Raw genomic sequence first — 18,803 nt, 5'->3', positions numbered from 1 at the left:
ACATAAAAATGTCAAAATATGTCAACAGAAAATATGTCTGACGTATTTTATGTCAGCAGAAAATCATTCAGACATAAAATTATGTCAAAATATGTCGACAGAAAATATGTCTGACATATTTTATGTCAGCAGAAAATAATTCAGACATAAAATTATGTCAAAATATGTCGATAGAAAATATGTCTGACATATTTTATGTCAGCAGAAAATAATTCAGACATAAAATTATGTCAAAATATGTCGATAGAAAATATGTCTGACATATTTCATGTCAGCAGAAAATAATTCAGACATAAAATTATGTTAAAATATGTTGACAGAAAATATGTCTGACATATTTTATGTCAGCAGAAAATAATTCAGACATAAAATTATGTCAAAATATGTCGACAGAAAATATGTCTTACATATTTTATGTCAGCAGAAAATAATTCAGACATAAAATTATGTCAAAATATGTCGACAGAAAATATGTCTGACATATTTTATGTCAGCAGAAAATAATTCAGACATAAAAATATGTCAAAATATGTCGATAGATGTCGGCAGAAAATATGTCTGAAAATATGTTGACAGATCTGCCAGACATATTATGTCGTAACAACTCTGTCTAGCATCACTGATGTTATTCTATTTGAGATTTTTAATCTTGGACTAATTGATGGTTTTCATGTATGATTTGATCGATATAGTATTGCATGTTGTAATATTTTCTCCCTTTAATTCCCGTTAACTCCCTTTTTCATACATGAGTTGGTATTTTTGATGTACAGACTAAATGTAACTTTCATTTTTGATGTTAAACTCAGTTCTGTCATTAAATTAGTTTAGACTCAGAGTCTAAACTAATTTAATAACAGAACTCAGAACACATTTTTTGTGTTGATGCCTTTGAAGTAAAAGTCATCTAGGTGATTATTCTTTCAATCATAGCCAATAAAAAACTTACCAATCCATTGAAAATTTTGTTAATATAAACTTTGTGAACTGGTTGGTAACTTTGTCAGAAGTGGAAACAATCAGAAAAAGTTAATATTGCAAGTGAGATAAGATTATGCAGCAGAGTGTGACTCCTATTTGGTTAATGTGTGGTCGAGCATAAGAATTCGGTAGCAAATAAATACTCATATTAACAACCTCACAAGCACACATCTTTCAAATAATTTTTAAACAACTATATCAAAATTGAATTTAAAATTCTTCATTATCATTCAAAATAACTGTTGGTAACAGTAATATTTAACAACTTAAAGTTTAATAATAGTGATGTGTTCAGAACAAGACTCGACAGCTTTGGATTTAATGAGCATCCTAAGAAAGCTCTTAACCATCTGCAGAAGATGGCTATTTGTATGAGGTAGCATTCAAGCATCTGTCTGATAGAACTTCAGAAATGATTAAAACATGCTTTCCAAATAGCTAAAGAATTTGAAAAATTTACAAGCTTATAAGATTTGCATGATAGACATTTACTATTAAGCAGAGTCTACTAGTCACTAACAATTTTTACAATAGATAGTCAAATACTGAAAAATCTTTAACCCATTTGGTGGTAAAAACCTAAAGCGGGAATACATAACTTTTTGTGATACTGATAAAGTCACTTTTTCTGGCAGTAGAATTATGAAGTAGGATAAAGTAACTTTTGAACATCTTTTTAATTTCCAAATTAGTTGTTTCAAATCCCGGTTGGAAAGCATCATGTATAATGTATAAGGAACAGTAGCTATTGTTAATAAGTTTGGATAGTTTATACTTTTTACTTTTGCATTGAATGCCTCTGTAAAATTTTAGGTTGATACTGGATCTACCAATAGAGATCTGAAGAAACTTGAAGAACCTTCAGCAAATCATGACTAAGGCTGCCAGCAGGTACCTGAGTACCCACCCCTTGGTTACTGCATTATTAAATGACAGGTAACTGTCATTTTTAATTTTAAAATTAATTTCATTCATTTTGAAGTTAAAAATCATAAATCATAATATAACAATTTAACAGTATTAACTTGGTATGTGAAAAAAGATCTTTAAGATCTTGTTAAAAATTTTAATAACTGCTATTTCTTTATCACAATCAGAATTCCTGAAAACATTGAAAATAACGAATGTTTTTTGAGTTTCTGATTTAAAAGCCCACTTATTATTATTCATATTATGTACAATGTTTATGTAAATTATGTAAATTATGTAAATTAGAACTCCTCCAACTTATTTATTAGTTTTTTTTCTGACACAACTGTTTCAAAATGTTGATAGACATTTATCAAAGGACACAATAAGCCAAGGAGACTGATTCAGTTGTCTATTAAGTAAAGGTTTTTAATTGGGTCCAAAGCTATGAGAGATTCAATATCCAACTTATAATCTTAGCTTTGCTTCAGTAAACATATATCAACTTAATCTCTAGAAAATTAAGGTTGGCACTTGAATGTAGTTTTCATGCGGAACTCAATGTATAATAAAGTTATCTAATAAATATATTTTAATAAAACAATTATTTTAATTACTTTTATAATTTGAACAAGTTATTGCAATAAAATAACAATTACAAAAACAAAATAACATAGGAACATGTAATTTTTTAAAAACAAATGTTTTTTATCACAACTATTATTTTGCAATTAAGTTATAATTCTTATTTAATGCTACAGCCCTATGCAATAAAAAACCAACAAGGCCTGAAATATGCATAAAATTCTGATTAGCCATAAAACGCAATTCATTGATTAAAATCAAAACTACTTTGAAGTTGATTGCAACCAATAATCTTCTCAAATCTAGTAAAAATACCAGCAATTCTTCAAAAACTTAACTCAATCTGTTATATTGGTTATTCAATTATGTTGAACTAATCTTTTGTTTTTTGCAGAGCAAGGATTTTATAATGCTGTCAAGTTCAAAGATTTTGAACTTAACAGCATTATAAAATCCTTGTCGCAAAATCCATAAGAGATGCTATTATACAACTAAACTTTAAAAATAGTTGAAGAGGTACTTAAGGTGCACTATGGTTCTGGTTTTATATTACTTATCTCCTTATGTTTTTAACTAAAATCTTGTAAAACTTATTTAAATGTTATATAATTGTGAAAATGTACTGTTAACAACTTTCAAACATTTGGTTTGTAAACAAAAGAAGAAAATAGTTGATTTATTTGTTCACGTTCTCTAAAAAGTTTCTAGCAATCCAATAAAATTAAATACAAAGACAAAGTAAGAATATCAACTGGTAATATAATTCTGACATTATTGTTGTTTTTTTACGCAGTCTGATTTAGTCAATATATTAATATTATAATGTATAATATATATAACTAAAATATTTCAAACCTGTATAACTCTTCAAAACTTAAACCACTATTATTTTTTCTTTGGATTTCTTGGATTGCATTTTCTAAGAGGTTCCATATATCTGCTACATACTTTTCATCCATGGTCATCTTTTTCGAAAATTCACAAAAAAAATTAATTAAAAACTTAATTATAATTACAAAAATAAGTCATCATTTAATAAATAATAATAAACTAAAAACTTTACTATCAAAGGATTGAATCAAATAATTAGATTGCTATTTTAATAAAATAATAATGACTAATTAGTCATTGTATAACTTCATTTTTTAGTATTACATGTTGTTATCTATATTATCCTTGTTTCAGTAAACAGCCTATTTTGAAATAGCCTATTTCTATTGCAGTATAACGCCATTAGTAACATTCAATATATATATATATATATATATGGGTAGATATATATATATATATATATATATATATATATATATATATATATATATATATATATCTACCCATGCAGTAAATGGAACAATACGTAATGTAATATGTGACAAAATGATAAATATGAAAACATTTTTGTTGACAAACTGAGGTTTAAATTTAACAGTTTTTTTAAATTATTTTTTTGTATCAACTAAACTATGTTTTTAATACTAGAAAACAATTTCACACTAATTTTGAAAACAAACATTAACATATATTTACTATGAGGTATTGCATTTTTGTTTTTTTAAATTTTGCTTTTTTAACCTTCTTTTGTTTATTACATATTTATATTTAATATTTTGATCTAAATAAAATTTAAAATTAATACTTTTGCATGTTATGTCTATTTTTTTTTTTTTTTAATATTTTGATATAAATATTTGTTTTACAATTCCTTTATTGTTATTTAATAAAAATTATTCTTTTATTTATTTACATACAAAGTTTATTTATATAAAAATTTATTTATATACAAAGTTATATATTTAAAGAGCAAATGAATGTAAAAATACTTTATAAAAAAAAAAACCATATATATAATAACCTTGCCTCAATCCATCAACCTTTTGCATGCACCTTTCCTTATGAATGTCTCTACTGTCATATGATGCATCTGCATTTTTATTTTGTATAACTACTACTTATGGGAACATCTCAAATGGAAAAAAAAAATTTAGCAAGTTCATTTAGCGCCTAATGAAAAACAATTACTTCAAACTACCTATTGTTGCTTTTTAACCATAACCTTTTGAATAATTATAGCTTTACTTATACCTTTTACTTTTCACCACCCTAAAGCCAAGGGGTAATAATAATAATAATAATAATAATAATTCATTAACATAATTGATTTAAAATATAATTATCTATTTAACAATAAATATTTAATCATTTTGTTAACACTATGTATCCAAAACATAAATTTTGAAGAACAGTATTGTTATGCTCAGAAATAAGTTATAGTACTAGGGATATGGTAGCACTGAAACCTGATACCTCTCTCTTTAAAGAAGTGCTCAACCACAACCAGGAAGCAAAAAATGTGTGCAAAAACAGTAAAATTCCACCCCAGAAGAGTTTAACTCTTTGTTACTTGTTGTTATTTTTATTTACAATTAACAAAATTATTTAAATTATTTATTACAATACCATAGAATAAAAAAGAATACTTGCCTAATAGTATTTCAGATATGAAATCAATCTCTAATCAATAGCATGAAATAAATCTTAATATGAATTAATTAGCAATAAATATAAAACTTAATTAAAAACTTACAGGAAATGCACGAATTCGCATTTTGCTGTTGCTTTCACGCTTCTTCATATTCATATATACGATGCATGAATTTTAGAGAAATTAAGTCCAATAAAAAACAATTTCTAATTAAATTCTAACTAAACGAACAAAAAATTGATATAAGTAAACATTTAAACAAAATAGCTATATTTTACCAAAAGAATACTAAACGCTTTTCATTTCTAAAAAGTTTTTCTAAAAAGAGGTAAGATAAAGATAAAAAATTGCAGTCAGTTAATTGAATTGTCACTTGAGCTAAATAGATAAAATAAATAAATAAGCTCAGAATTATTATAAAAACAAAGTAACAGAATTTTTTTTTTTTTTTTAATATTTTTAAAATAATATTATTCTAAAAATGTATTTTTTTTTAACTTTGATTTTGAAAAATATAGTGATTTTATGTCTAGCCGCATTTAACTTATAAAACAAACAATAATTTTAAAATAATTAACAGTAAGATATTTTGTATATATATATTTTGTTAATTACTTAAAATAAATAATTATTTTAAGTAATTAACAAAATATATACATATATATATATATATATATATATATATATATTATATATATATATATATATATATATATATATATATATATATAATTAATAAAAAAAATTAATAATAGAAACTTATATCCCTTTCTTTTTCTTACTAATCTATTCTTATTCCTACTAATAATATAATATTGATATATATTCAATACCTTTACCTTAACACTTCTTTGATGTTATTTTATTATAGCTATTAAATCACTATTATTATTAGTACTGCAATTATTATCATTAAACCACTATTTTTATTACAACTGTAATTATTTTTATTACTACTGTTATGATTAGCTCATTATAACTAATATCATTACTTTTATTATTAGTAGTATAATTATTGTTGTTACTATTTTTATTATTACTATTTTACAATAAATGTTTTATATCATAAACGATCGTAGATAATGATATAAACAAAGACTTCAATGGCATCGTAGGTTTTTGTGCGTCACCAATTTATAACTATTTGTAAATGTTCCTCACTTTTGTTTATATATATATATATATATATATATATATATATATATATATATATATATATATATATATATATATATATATATATATATATATATATGCAATTATTAAAAGTGAAAATATATTGATTGATTGATATATATATTGATTAAATATTTCATTGATTTAATTTCATATTTAATCAAATAAATAAACATATATGTATATAGAGTGATATATATATTATATATATATCACTCTATGTGAGTGTGTGTGTATATATATATTATATATATACACACACACACACACACACACACACACACACACACACACACACACACACACACACACACACACACACACACACACACTCACACACATACACACACACACACACACACACACACACAGATATATATATTTATATATATATATAATATATATATATATAAATATATATATATATATATATATATATATATAATATATATATATATATATATATATATATATATATATATATATATATATATATATATATATATATATATATATCGGTGTGTGTGTGTGTCTATAAATATATATATATATATATATATATATATATATATATATATATATATATATATATATATAATCTGTGAGTGTGTGTGTGTGTGTGTGTGTGTGTGTGTGTGTGTGTGCGTGTGTGTGTATACACACATAACATTGTATGCACTCACACACATTAATTTAATTATTTTTCTTATACAAAATGATTTACGATGATGCATCGTCAAAATATTAAAACCGGCATTATTTTTTAGTTACAGCACTGCTTAGTTCCGCTAACGCCATGATTCAAATACCGGAACTACCGATTAAATTAGCTAAATACACTAAGCAACATCTCGAGTAAAGTTCACGGGGCACTCCCATTTTGCAGGGCTGTTAAAAGTCTTTATAACGCTTAAATCACTACTTTTTAAAATAATTTTAATAAAATTTAGTCAAATCTTACATGTAATGTATGTCCTAGCTTTATGCGTGGGTTATTTATTTTTTTATCAGTTTGCAATGAAATTTATTTATGAGCTCTATTAGAATTTTCTACAAGTAATGTTAAGATAACGTTTTCATCAAAGTTGTGTATAAAATTATACTCAAACGCTAACTGTTTTAATGTGCTCTTAGGATAGAGGTAGGTTTGGTTGGCAAGTTTACATAAAATTGTTACCTTTTTTTATTCAATTTTGTAAAACATTAAAACAGTTTTATATATATAGCTTTATTTAGAGTAATGATTTCACTAAAAGAAATACGAATCATGGATCACTTGCATATGAACTTGTGTGCGGTACTATCTTCTTTTGCAATAAATAATGTTTACTAAATATTTCATTAAAATTGCGTTATAATCTAAAATCATTTCTAAAGTTTTTGTTTTAATTTTTTACACTTCAATGCAGAAAATTAGCTTTTTGTACTTAGATTTTAAGAGAGTTTCCATTTTCAATGCTATTTCTCTCATCAGTACAGGCTGCAAAGTTCTACATTTAATTATAATTTTATTTATTTTTTAGTAATTGCTTTTTTTTGTTTTGTTAATTTCTTTTAATTTTTAAATCTAACTTTACTGAGAATAGGGAAATAAAGGGCAAGATGATAAGCAGTTTAAAAACCCTTTATTTTTTGCAAATCGTAGTTAGCCATGGATCAATAACATTTTTTTAGTGAGCTTTTTCTATCATAATGATTACTTGCATGTATTTTCAGCTTACGTGTAAAAAATTTGCTAGTTTTCACTATTGAGAGTTATTGACCAATCATTATATTACTTATTCTATCTAAAATACTTGAAAAAAGCATTCCTTCTTAATTTAAGCTTAGTTTTAGGAAAAACAGCTTAACGGAGCTTTCTATAACTTTCTTGACGATAAAAGAAAAAATATTTATATTTATCAAAAATTTAGTTTAAAAATCAAATCTCAAACAACTAGAATTGTTAAAATATAATTTTAAAACTAAGTTTTAATTTCAAAACTAAAGTTTTTTAAAACTACGAAAAGCATTTGATGTCATTTATTGTCTAACAGTTCAAAATAATCTCCACCTTTAGGTAAACAGGAGTTGCACTAGAGTCCAGGATCAAGCCAATTTTTTTAAAAAATAATTTTTGAAAACATTCTTATGAAAAAATGAGAACCAATCTAAAATAATTTACAATGTGAAAAAACTTACAAAAGTTGTTAAAACTCACATTTTAATCAACCAGGTAAATTTTTGTTTTGGTTTGCCCATCATTTGCTTTTGAAAAAATGAAAAACGCATAAGTACCTTATAGTCCCTCTAATTTGCGATGTCTTGAAATAATGTTATATCTAGTTTCAACTAGAAAAACATCCCAGTTAGCACACCCAGTAAACACAAGACATGTTTAACAACGTTTAACATGTCTTGTATTTACTAGGATTTAAAAAATAAACTTAAATAATTAAAACAAATACTAAATAAACTAATAAACTTAAATAATCAAAACAAATTTCACAAAAAACCAATAACTAACAGTTGTTGAGAGTTTTAGTATGAAGAACAAAGGAATTTATGATTACTTGTAAGGAAAATATGAGAATGAATATATATATATAATTATGAGGATGACAATGTAAGTTTAATTTCCGAGAAAACAAACGCAGAGATCTTATTTTGCCCTTATTTTTAATCTCAACTTTGAAGAACAATTAAAAGATACCTAAGACCTACTGAATGAAAAATGAAATTAATAGACCCTGCAACGTATCATGCTCTGAAAGCAGAGGAAACTCTAGCTTTATTATTAGTAAAATAAGTAGGGCTGACTAACAAACTATTTGCCAAGAGGTTTTAGATAAAAGTTGTATATTTTGCCTAAAATTATATTTTGAAAGCTAAAAATGATTGCATTCTATATTCTGTGACTATTATCTGAATCCCACTACAAACATGATTTGGAAAGTTATGGATAAATCAAAACTACCTGAGTGTTACATTTCCTCTTATAATCTTGTAATTAAAGGGCAATTCAATGATTCAACTGGTAAAGTGTTTATAAACAAAGAACCTAAGATGAAGAGGACAGATTTCCAGTTCTAGTTGAAGAATCTTTTTTTCTTTTGTGTGCAGTGTCTTTGCAAATTAGTTGTAGAAAAAAAGTAACTTTGCAAGTAGATGAAACTAATACTATTGTATGAACTAACCTCAAAACATCCTTAACCCAAAGTTGTAGTGGTCTGTGAATGTAATACTTTAAAAAAAAGAGAGAATTGTTAAAGCAAACGGTGACTTTTTTTGTTGTAATTTTCTCTATTAAGTGGTTTTTAAGAGGCTTAGAATATTTGCTTGTATTACTAGTGTTGTCCTTCGTGTGCCACTTTACATTTTTATGCAATCTATTAAGTTGTCATAAATGTATCCTATGTCCAAAAAATTTTTTTTGTTAAAAAGTCTTCTTAATAACTATGTTAAATTTATTTTTTATAATGATTTGGTGTTCTTGGTGTTCTGCACATAAAAAAAATCTCATACTACGTCATAACTAGCAACCACATACCGTTATCAAGTGTTTAAAAAATGTTCAAATTGTGTTGTTGTGCATTTGTTCTATAGTTTCAGAAAAGTCCATTATGCGTCAAAATTTTATTTTGCTCTTGGTTGAACAAGTTTGAGTTAGTAGTTATCAAAATGTGCTCAAAACAAGAAATGTGTAAAGAAAATATTTAGCATTTTTAATGCAAAATTAAGAGTAGTCCAAGAAATAAATTTCTGTTTAGTTGGGAATTCAACTGAAAACTGTTTAACATGTTATCAAAATGTACAACTATAGGAAACCTGTTAAAAGAAAATCTGCATGTGGTCTGGGCTATTAAATAAGTTTTTTTAATAATTTTATTTTTTCAGCTCCGATCTATACTAAAAAAACTAGTTTTTTAAACTAATAAAAATAATATTTTGACATTATAAGAACTATTTTGTTGAATTTCCACTCCACTAATATTAATAATAAACAAAACTAATAGTTTTGAAATAAAACAATTTAAAAAATTTAATTTTAGAAGACAATTTTGTTTTATTTTTGATGTTTTTTCCGCCGCTATTTTATTTATATCTAAGATTCCGAAACAAAAAAAAGCATTATTTTGAAGTATATAACAATGGCAAAAAGTCATATGTTTTATATGGAGAACAAGATAATTCGAACGTTGCAATTGTTCACCAGAAAGGCGAAAGTTATTAACCTAATGACCATCAACCTAATGACCATCACAAAAAGAAAAAGGTATAAAGAACTCCAGTCAGCTGTAAGATAGTTTTAGGAAATAGGACATACACCTAATCTTTTTTCTTAACCTGTCTTGTCACCGAAACAAGTTTGCTTTCAATATTCCTTCGTTTTCTCTTAGGTGGTTCAGACAAGATAATCTCGATAACTTATGGTACACTTAAGTGTTACACTTATATAACACTTAAACGTCACCAAATTTTTATTCTTTATAAATCAATATCAATATCAATATAACATTATCTTATATCAATATATCAATATCTTATATCAATATATCATTATCAGTTTTCATAACTTCCTAGACGGCAAGTTAGTGATTATATTATTGTAATAATAAATATCTATCTATACTAATTGACTGAGTGAGAAACTTCAAAAAGGATTTGAGTTGAAGTGTCACTAAAATTATTAGAGTCTACCATAGCCGATGATTAGAGTCTATTATTTTTTTTTACTTTTTGTTTTTATTTTAGGTGTCCTAAAAAGTCTTTACGGTCTTATCGCAGAGCACCGCAGAAGAGCATTTGAAAAGAAGTTCACGTCTCCTTTTTTACTGTAGTTATAAAACTTGCCCAGAGATGGCGTTTAACCACGGATCTCTAGCGTCTTTGACAAGCGCGCTAACCACAGCGCTACGACTGCTAGATATACAGTGTGATAAATATTAAAAAAAAGCAACATTATTGGCAACATATTGTACTAACTTATAGAAACAATATCAAGAATGCTACATAATATTGAATATGGTGGGTAATAAAAAATTTTTGCATTAGGGGATGATAGTATATTATTGTGAGTCACTGGGATATAAATCCCAAAATCTGGTTATACCATCCGAGAGAGAAAGTTCAATTTTAAATATTTGCATAGGTTTGGTTTCTAAACAAATGCATAATAATGCCAAATTACGCAGCAGCAACAACAAAAAAAGTAGAACAGGAAGAATACTTGTTTTTTGTGTCTCCAAGAGCAGACTTTTTTTTTAAACTAATTCACTCCCAACATAGCTTCAAGAAACCACTATTAAGTTGGGAGTTAGTAGAAAACAAAAAGCATTGTTAAAGAGAAAGTAAGCGGTTGAAAGAAGATTTGAAAAGTGGTATGAGTCGGAAAAAAAAAAGATGGCAGAGAGAATCTAAAATATTCATGCGCGAGGAAAAAACTAGGTGAATTAAAGTTTTTAGAGCATTAAAAAGAGAGCAGATACAATAACTAGATACAACTTTGCTGAATGACGAGTCAAAATGGAAAAGATGCAGCCTTTTGACGTTGAGACAGTGGCTTAAGGTTAGCTGATATAGCAGGCACAACAATATTTACAACACCTTTTTGGATCATGTCTAGAAAAGAAAGAGAATCATTAGAGAAACCAACCCCAAAATGATTTTTAGTATTTTAGTAATGGTAGAGAATGGAATTGGGAGTAGGAAAATGACGAGCTCGATAAATAGAAACAACCTTAGCAGATGCTAACTTTGCAATAAACTTTATATATGTGTTTCATGAAAAGTCAGTGGTGATAATCCAAAAAGACGTAAAGTAGAGAGCTCAGTGAGAATATTGACAACCATCGATATAGAGATATTAGCAACATTGCTGTTATTTGTTGTGTTGCAGCTGCTGTGAATAACTGATTCTTGTTAGAGTTAAAATAAGCCACAGTCAACTTAACAGACAATTTTTTTAAGTTGCAGAAAATAAAAAAAAGTCACTGCAAGCTCCGAGCTGTTACAGAAAAGAGATCAGAATCAAGATCGGCTGCCTGTTCTAAGCAATCGAGAAAGTTATGAGTTTTTGTCAAGACAGGAGTATTAAATTTAAGCTTAATGAAAGTTTAAATAATTTTGAATTTAATGATTCAAAAGTCTCATTATATGTAATTGTTTTCGTTGGCAATTACAAATGCCCATCTGGCATTTGTAATTGTTGTCGTTTTAGGAAACTTGAAGAAGGAAAAGCGTCAAACTCTGCTAAACTTCTTGACTTCTCAACTTTTTAAAGTCTTTTTTGTTATAAGAGATTCCAATTGTGACTATTTAATTTGCTCAGTGGTCAAGCGAAAACAAAACCTTCACATTTTGTATTACCAACCCAAAAATCTGAAGCAAACCAAAACTCAGTTTAACAAAGATGTTCTCAATGCTTTTGTAACATTAATTTTAGTCTACCACATAACTCCTCAAAGGAGTTGTGTGGAGACTCATGTCAACGTTTCTGCTCTACGAAAGAATTTAGCAGAAGTTAAAGTACTCTTATATTTATCTATATAGTATTGTTTCATTGAGAAACTGCAAAAACCAAGGTTTAAGCCGAAAAAAAGGTTTAAGCCGAAATGCCACCAAGATTACTAGTACTAGAGTCTACCATATTTGATAACTAGATATATTCGTGTGCAACACAACAACATATTTAGTTATCAAGACGATATAATCAAATTTTGGAATTCAAAGACTAATAGTTGTACTATTTTTCTCTCAAAGGATTTTAAGGTCTTGTTTTTTTCTTTTTTCCTAATTGAAACTTTGTAAGTGACAAAATTCTATTAAAGAGAATTTACAAGAAAGACAACATCAATAAAGAAAAATGAATCCATTTTTCATTATTCGTGCTCTTTAAATTGATTTCCTTTGTCATAAATATTATTTATTAACGCAAATGGCTATCCAACTCTTTTAACTATTTTCTGACGTGATACTTTAGAAAAAGCTTATTGGCTTTAGGCCAACTGGTAATAAAATTTTACCCGAAATCTATAGTAGCTCTCAGTAAAGCTGATTCCACCAACAGTTGTAAAATACCAGATTATTTAAAGTTCCATCTAAAATACGATTTGATTTGATTTTTTTATTAATGGAAATAAGGCAACAGTGCATTTTATCACTTTGGGTGCATTGCACTACTGACGTTCATCTTATTGCTTGAAAACAGAATAGGTTAAGTAGCTTAAATAATTATCATTAAAGTTTTTGATTAAACTAGATGTATTTTTTTAGTTTGCGCTTTTTTTCTAAAAAACGTTTTTCAGCTCTGAGTATGGAAGGGGTCGTCCATAAATTAAGTCATTCCCTAGAGGGAAGAGGGGGGGGGGGGAAGGTTAGTGGTTTAGTGACAACTCGTACAGAACTTGTTACTAAAAAGTTACGATGTTGTGACGAGTGACAGGGCTCAAAAACAGTCAAAAATTGCGCAACGTAATTCTTGGACGACCCCTAACTTAAAAGTATGTTAAAAATATCGTATATTCAAAATTTGTTAATTCAATTTTATAAATGAAATAAAACTAAACTAAATCATGTATAATACAATTCAATATAAGCTAAATTCAAAACTTTGGTTTCGTTGGATTTTCAATCACAAAAGTTAAGATAACGATTTGATGAATCCTTGTTCTTTAAGTTTTTTGATCAAAGTGTCGACGTCTTCAACTTTGATTCCAGCGCTACGAACTGGTGGGTCGACTACAGAGACGGTTTCAATATGTGGTTTAATATCAACGGCTAAATCATCAACTTTCATAACGTCAATCTTTTTCTTTTTTGCTTTCTAAATTGACGTCAATAAATAAATTCAACACATTTTCAAAATCAGAGCTGCAACGGAGAAGATTATTAGTGCTTAGCCTTCTCCAAAAAACAAAAATCTCACTTAATCTTTATCATATTTTTAACAATATTTTAGTATTCCACTATGTAACTGGAGCTAAAAAGAGGAAATTAGGCATCGTCTAAATTTTGAAAGGAAGATTGGTAATGATTAGAAACATTGTAAATAAGTAACGAATTTATTCTTCTATTTATTTGTATGTTAAAAAATACCAAAATATAAATGTTTAATTTTTACAACCTTTAACTTTATTTAAATTTAGTGAAAGCTGAAAACATCGATGAGTGAAATGTTTTAATTTTATTATCTGGAAAGTTTTAATTCAAATATCTGAACATAATTTCAAGTAAATTGACCTGCATGAAAGTAAAGTAACCTGTATCAAAAACTTTCACATTATTTTTAATTTTTAAAATCTAACAAGCATGACAGATGTTCGCATTTAAATAATAACAAAAAATATCTTCTCAAAGTGACATGGTCCGTAAAATCTAACTAAAGAGTTCAAAAAATGTTTGACCGAGTAAGAAGATAAATAAAACAACAAATGTTATTCTAAAAAACAACTAAATTATTCATAAAATTTTGATCCAACTATTGGTTCGAAATTATTACATGGTGCGCTCAAATCAATACAATACTTGCGTCAATAATACAATAGTTATGTATACGTAATACAATACATAAACAAGCAAAAATAAGGGTACAAATTAATTGACAGTAAAGGGCAAGACCAAAACCGGGAAAGCTGACCAACACTAATAAAAACTAACAAAAACTGGTAACTGTTATTGATATGCACATGTACTCAAATTTTTTTTTGGTCTGTTTTTAATAATCTTTAGAGAGCACTGAAAATAAGCGTATAATAAGAAAGTTTATGCTGCCTTCCTCAAAAATGTCAACTTTATGGCAGGCATCCAAAATTTTAATTCTGAAGCCAAAACTGTTTGGTCAGCCTAATGTACCAAACAAAACTTTAAGTGTCACAAATTGTTGAAACATGACACTCTCAAAATTTGTGGGATTCAGGAACTCAGGAACAAGTCTGAACAAGACTGACTGGCAATGTATAGCGTGGACAATTTAATTTTAAGAAATCTTTTATCTTGCAAGTCCCTTTAGGTAGTATTTTTGAATTCTTAGTTGAATAGGACTTACTATTAACATACTTAGTTATCTTAAATCATATCTTATGATTAACTTATATGTTTTTAACCAGTTTACTGCTTTTAATCTCAGCATTTAAGCTTTTAATAAGCGTTATTTGTGTTCTCAGTTTTCAGGCTGAAAATGAAAAAATGGTTGCATAGTTGTTGATGTATATATAGATAAGAAATGGTAGATAAGAAATGCAAACTTATAAATACAGATAGATAAAAAAATAAAACTACTTGAATATGCTATTAATGTTTTAAAAAGATCACAATAAAAATAAAAAAAAGATTTGTAAATATCAATCTTAAAAATAAGAAGAAAAAAGAGTAAAGAAAAAAAGTACAAAATTTTAGCTCTTCCTGTATAATATTCTTTTTAAAATGTTTTGGAAAAACTTTTTAAAGGGAATTTCATATAGTTTACAATGCTTAATATGGTTAGATTTAAATGACAGATTTTATGTCAGAGGAGGAAGGGGTAATTTAATAGCTTGTATCGTTTGTGCAGCAGATTGGCAGATATTTCATTTTGCAAAAATGAAACATCAGCTTAGAATAATTTGCATTTAGTGCAGTAAATGTGAAAAAAAAAGACAAGATTTTATTTTGATCTTGTCAAGAATTGATTGACAAATTGTCTAGAGATAAAATTCACAACTATATATCTAACTTAGTTAGATTGACAACTATGAAAAAGTTGTCAATCTAATTAAGCCAGGCAGGTTTGTGTATTTCAATAAAAAATTAATAGCTTTACTATTAATTTTATATTGAAATACACCTCTTAATATTCTGTGTAATGTATTTTGGAAATATTAGGATTGAAAACCATCCACAAAACTTGTGGATGGTTTTCAATCTTAATATTTCCAAAATACATTACATAGAATATTAAGAGGTGTATTTCAATATAAAATTAATAGTAAAGTAATCAGTAATTGATAGCTGAAACTAAATGCTTAAAGGCCATTATAATGAAATCTACAAAACTCACAGTATGCTATAGAAGAATAGAAACTTTAGAGTTTATAAATAAGTTTCACCAGCCATATGACACAACATAAAAATAAAAAATTTTAATATATTGGAGTGTTATTGATTTTTTCCTGAGAAATATTGAAACTACACCCCCTTGTTTTTATCCTTATAGAAAGTGTAAAAACAACTTTTAAACCTCTTTCACAAGATTTTTAAAGGCAAACCCACATGAATATGCATAAATAGTTTTTTTTTATTTGCACTTAAAACCTAAATATTTTCCTAATCTATTTTTTTTATAAAAAGTCTTACCATTATGTTTGGTAAAGTTGCAAACCTTGGCTCATTTAACCTAAAAATGAAATAAAATTGTTCTAAAATGAAACTAAATGATAAAATGAAAAAAAAAAGAACAACAAACCTCAAGTCAGCGGTAACCACACATGGCAGCTTTACACTTAAGTTTTCTAATCCTCCATCAACTTCTCTACTAACTTTTAGACGACCATTATTAAATTCTAGTTTTGATGTACAAGTAGCCTACAAATACAAATTTTCGAAAAAATTTTAAAGGTATTCCAGATTACCAAGATAAAGTTCTTTAAATTTTATAAAAGTTCAGGTCTGACATAACAAAAAAATTAAAATGTTCAAGTTTAATCATAAAATAAAACACTTAATCACAAACTAAAACTATATATATACATACATATATATATATATATATATATATATATATATATATATATATATATATATATATATATATATATATATATATATATATATATATATATATATATATATATATATGTATATATATATAGTAGCGGACAAAAAGACCAAATAATGCTAATTTAGTTTCTTTATATAAAAGTGCTGCATTTTTTCAATTTAGAGAAATAACTATGTAACTGTTTAGGGACAAAGTTCTTCAAGTTTTATTCATCACAAAGTTCATTATTTGTACACGAAAATTAATAAATTAATCAAAAGTATTAAAAATGTTGATTTCCTTCTGGACAAAACAAGTGCAACTCGACAAAATGTTGACCAAGCTGTATTTCGCTATCAATATTTCCTGGCGAATCCTTTGTTGTCGATCACAGCCTTGCATCTTCGAGGCATAGATTCGATCAGGTGATCAATGAAACTTTGTGGAATCGCTGCCCAGGCCTTTTGGATTTGTTCAAACAGTTGATCCTTATTACGAACACCTTCAAGTAACGTAAGTAACATAAATCGAAGCGTTTTCCGGCCGGTCGACGTACACGGCAAATGCCATCGCTCCCAATGATGTTGAACTTCGATTTATCACTGAACAGGACAGTTCGCCATTTCTGCACATTCCAGTCAATATGAGATGTAGCAAACAGGAGTCTTTTCTTCTGGTTTTTTAGTGAAATCAGCGGTTTCTTTGCAGGGCATCGAGAAAACAATCCGGCTTCAACAGCACGTCGTCTGATTGTTCAGTCCGATACAGGGAGCTCTAATTGCTTTTGTATCTCGACTGATGATATCCAGGGATCCTTCTTGAAGAATCGGACGATCATAGAATCCTCTCTAGAAGTGGTGGAACGCGGTCTTCCACCTTTGTTATCTGCTGCCAACTTCCCCGTAGAACGATATTTGGAACATAGTCTTGATACGGTCCATTTTTTCACGCGATATTCATCACAAATACTTTTTTGTGACGTTCCACTTACGTAATCGCCAATAATTTTTTTTCTTAGTTCCAATCCAGACTGTCCATTCCAAGACATGAGCCATTTTTGCACTTGAAGTCATAAAAATATTAAAAATAAATAATCACGCTTCTCAAGACTTACCGTGTTACATTTACCTTGTGATGATACAATAATGTTCTGTGGAACACAACGTCTTGGTTGGATGTGGACTGTATTGATGTAATGAAACACTTGTTGTATTTCACTTTTTGTATTGATGTTCTTCGATAAAACACTTTGATAAAACTCACTTCGATAAACTGTCTATATAATACTGACTGATTGACTTCCATATACTGACTGAATTACATGTCGATTTATTTGTCTCTTATATAGTAAAATGAACCTGTGTGAACCTGTTCTGGAAGATTCTAGATGCTTCTTTTCGATGCTTCTGGAAGCTTCTGGATGTGTCTGGATGCTTCTGAATGTTTCTGGATATTTCTAGATGCTACTGGATGCTTCCAGATGCTTTTTCTGGAAACTTCTGCATGCTTCTGGAAACTTCTGAATACTTCCTTTAATTATTAAAAAACTTCCATGATGCTGACACGGACCAGATTTAAGAAAATGAATTAAACCAAAAAAGTTGCACTTGTTTTGTCTGCTGCAAAATGGCACTTGTCAACGAAATTCTGCCTGTGTGCTGTCACCTGTCAGCTGATTGCTCATGTCATGGCATGCTATGACTCCAGACTCCTGAACTGTTTGCTGTGGTAGTATAGTTCGTTTCGTTTTTAAGACATGTAAAATTAGGAACACTTTTTAGCATTGTTCGATGTTGGTTGCAAATGTTTTGTCCAATACTGTATATATATATATATATATATATATATATATATATATATATATATATATATATATATATATATATATATATATACATATACATATATGTATATATATATATATACATATATATATATGTATAGATGTATATATAT

The 18,803-nt window shown here is 27.3% G+C and overlaps 2 protein-coding genes across 2 annotated transcripts in view; both read right to left on the bottom strand.

Annotated features, from left to right (window-relative positions):
• LOC100202538 (cullin-3) overlaps window positions 1-5,195 on the bottom strand; it is a 49,225-nt gene extending 44,030 nt beyond the window's left edge. The window contains exons 1-2 of the mRNA XM_065788050.1: window positions 5,060-5,195; window positions 3,331-3,440 (exon numbers count right to left, since the gene is read on the bottom strand). Coding sequence (XP_065644122.1) covers window positions 3,331-3,440; window positions 5,060-5,113 — 164 coding nt within the window. The 5' untranslated portion in view covers window positions 5,114-5,195. The remainder of the gene's footprint in view (window positions 1-3,330; window positions 3,441-5,059) is intronic.
• Window positions 5,196-13,633: 8,438 nt separating this feature from the next.
• Window positions 13,634-18,803, bottom strand: part of LOC100200982 (electron transfer flavoprotein subunit beta) — a 28,140-nt gene continuing 22,970 nt past the window's right edge. Inside the window, exons 6-8 of the mRNA XM_065788042.1 lie at window positions 16,554-16,672; window positions 16,445-16,484; window positions 13,634-13,937 (exon numbers count right to left, since the gene is read on the bottom strand). Of these exons, the coding sequence (XP_065644114.1) occupies window positions 13,755-13,937; window positions 16,445-16,484; window positions 16,554-16,672 (342 nt within the window). The 3' untranslated portion in view covers window positions 13,634-13,754. The remainder of the gene's footprint in view (window positions 13,938-16,444; window positions 16,485-16,553; window positions 16,673-18,803) is intronic.

Source organism: Hydra vulgaris, chromosome 01 (assembly GCF_038396675.1).
Source record: "Hydra vulgaris chromosome 01, alternate assembly HydraT2T_AEP".
NCBI lineage: Eukaryota > Metazoa > Cnidaria > Hydrozoa > Anthoathecata > Hydridae > Hydra > Hydra vulgaris.
Note: the sequence above shows the minus strand (reverse complement) of the source record. Positions and strands in the feature narration are given on the sequence as shown.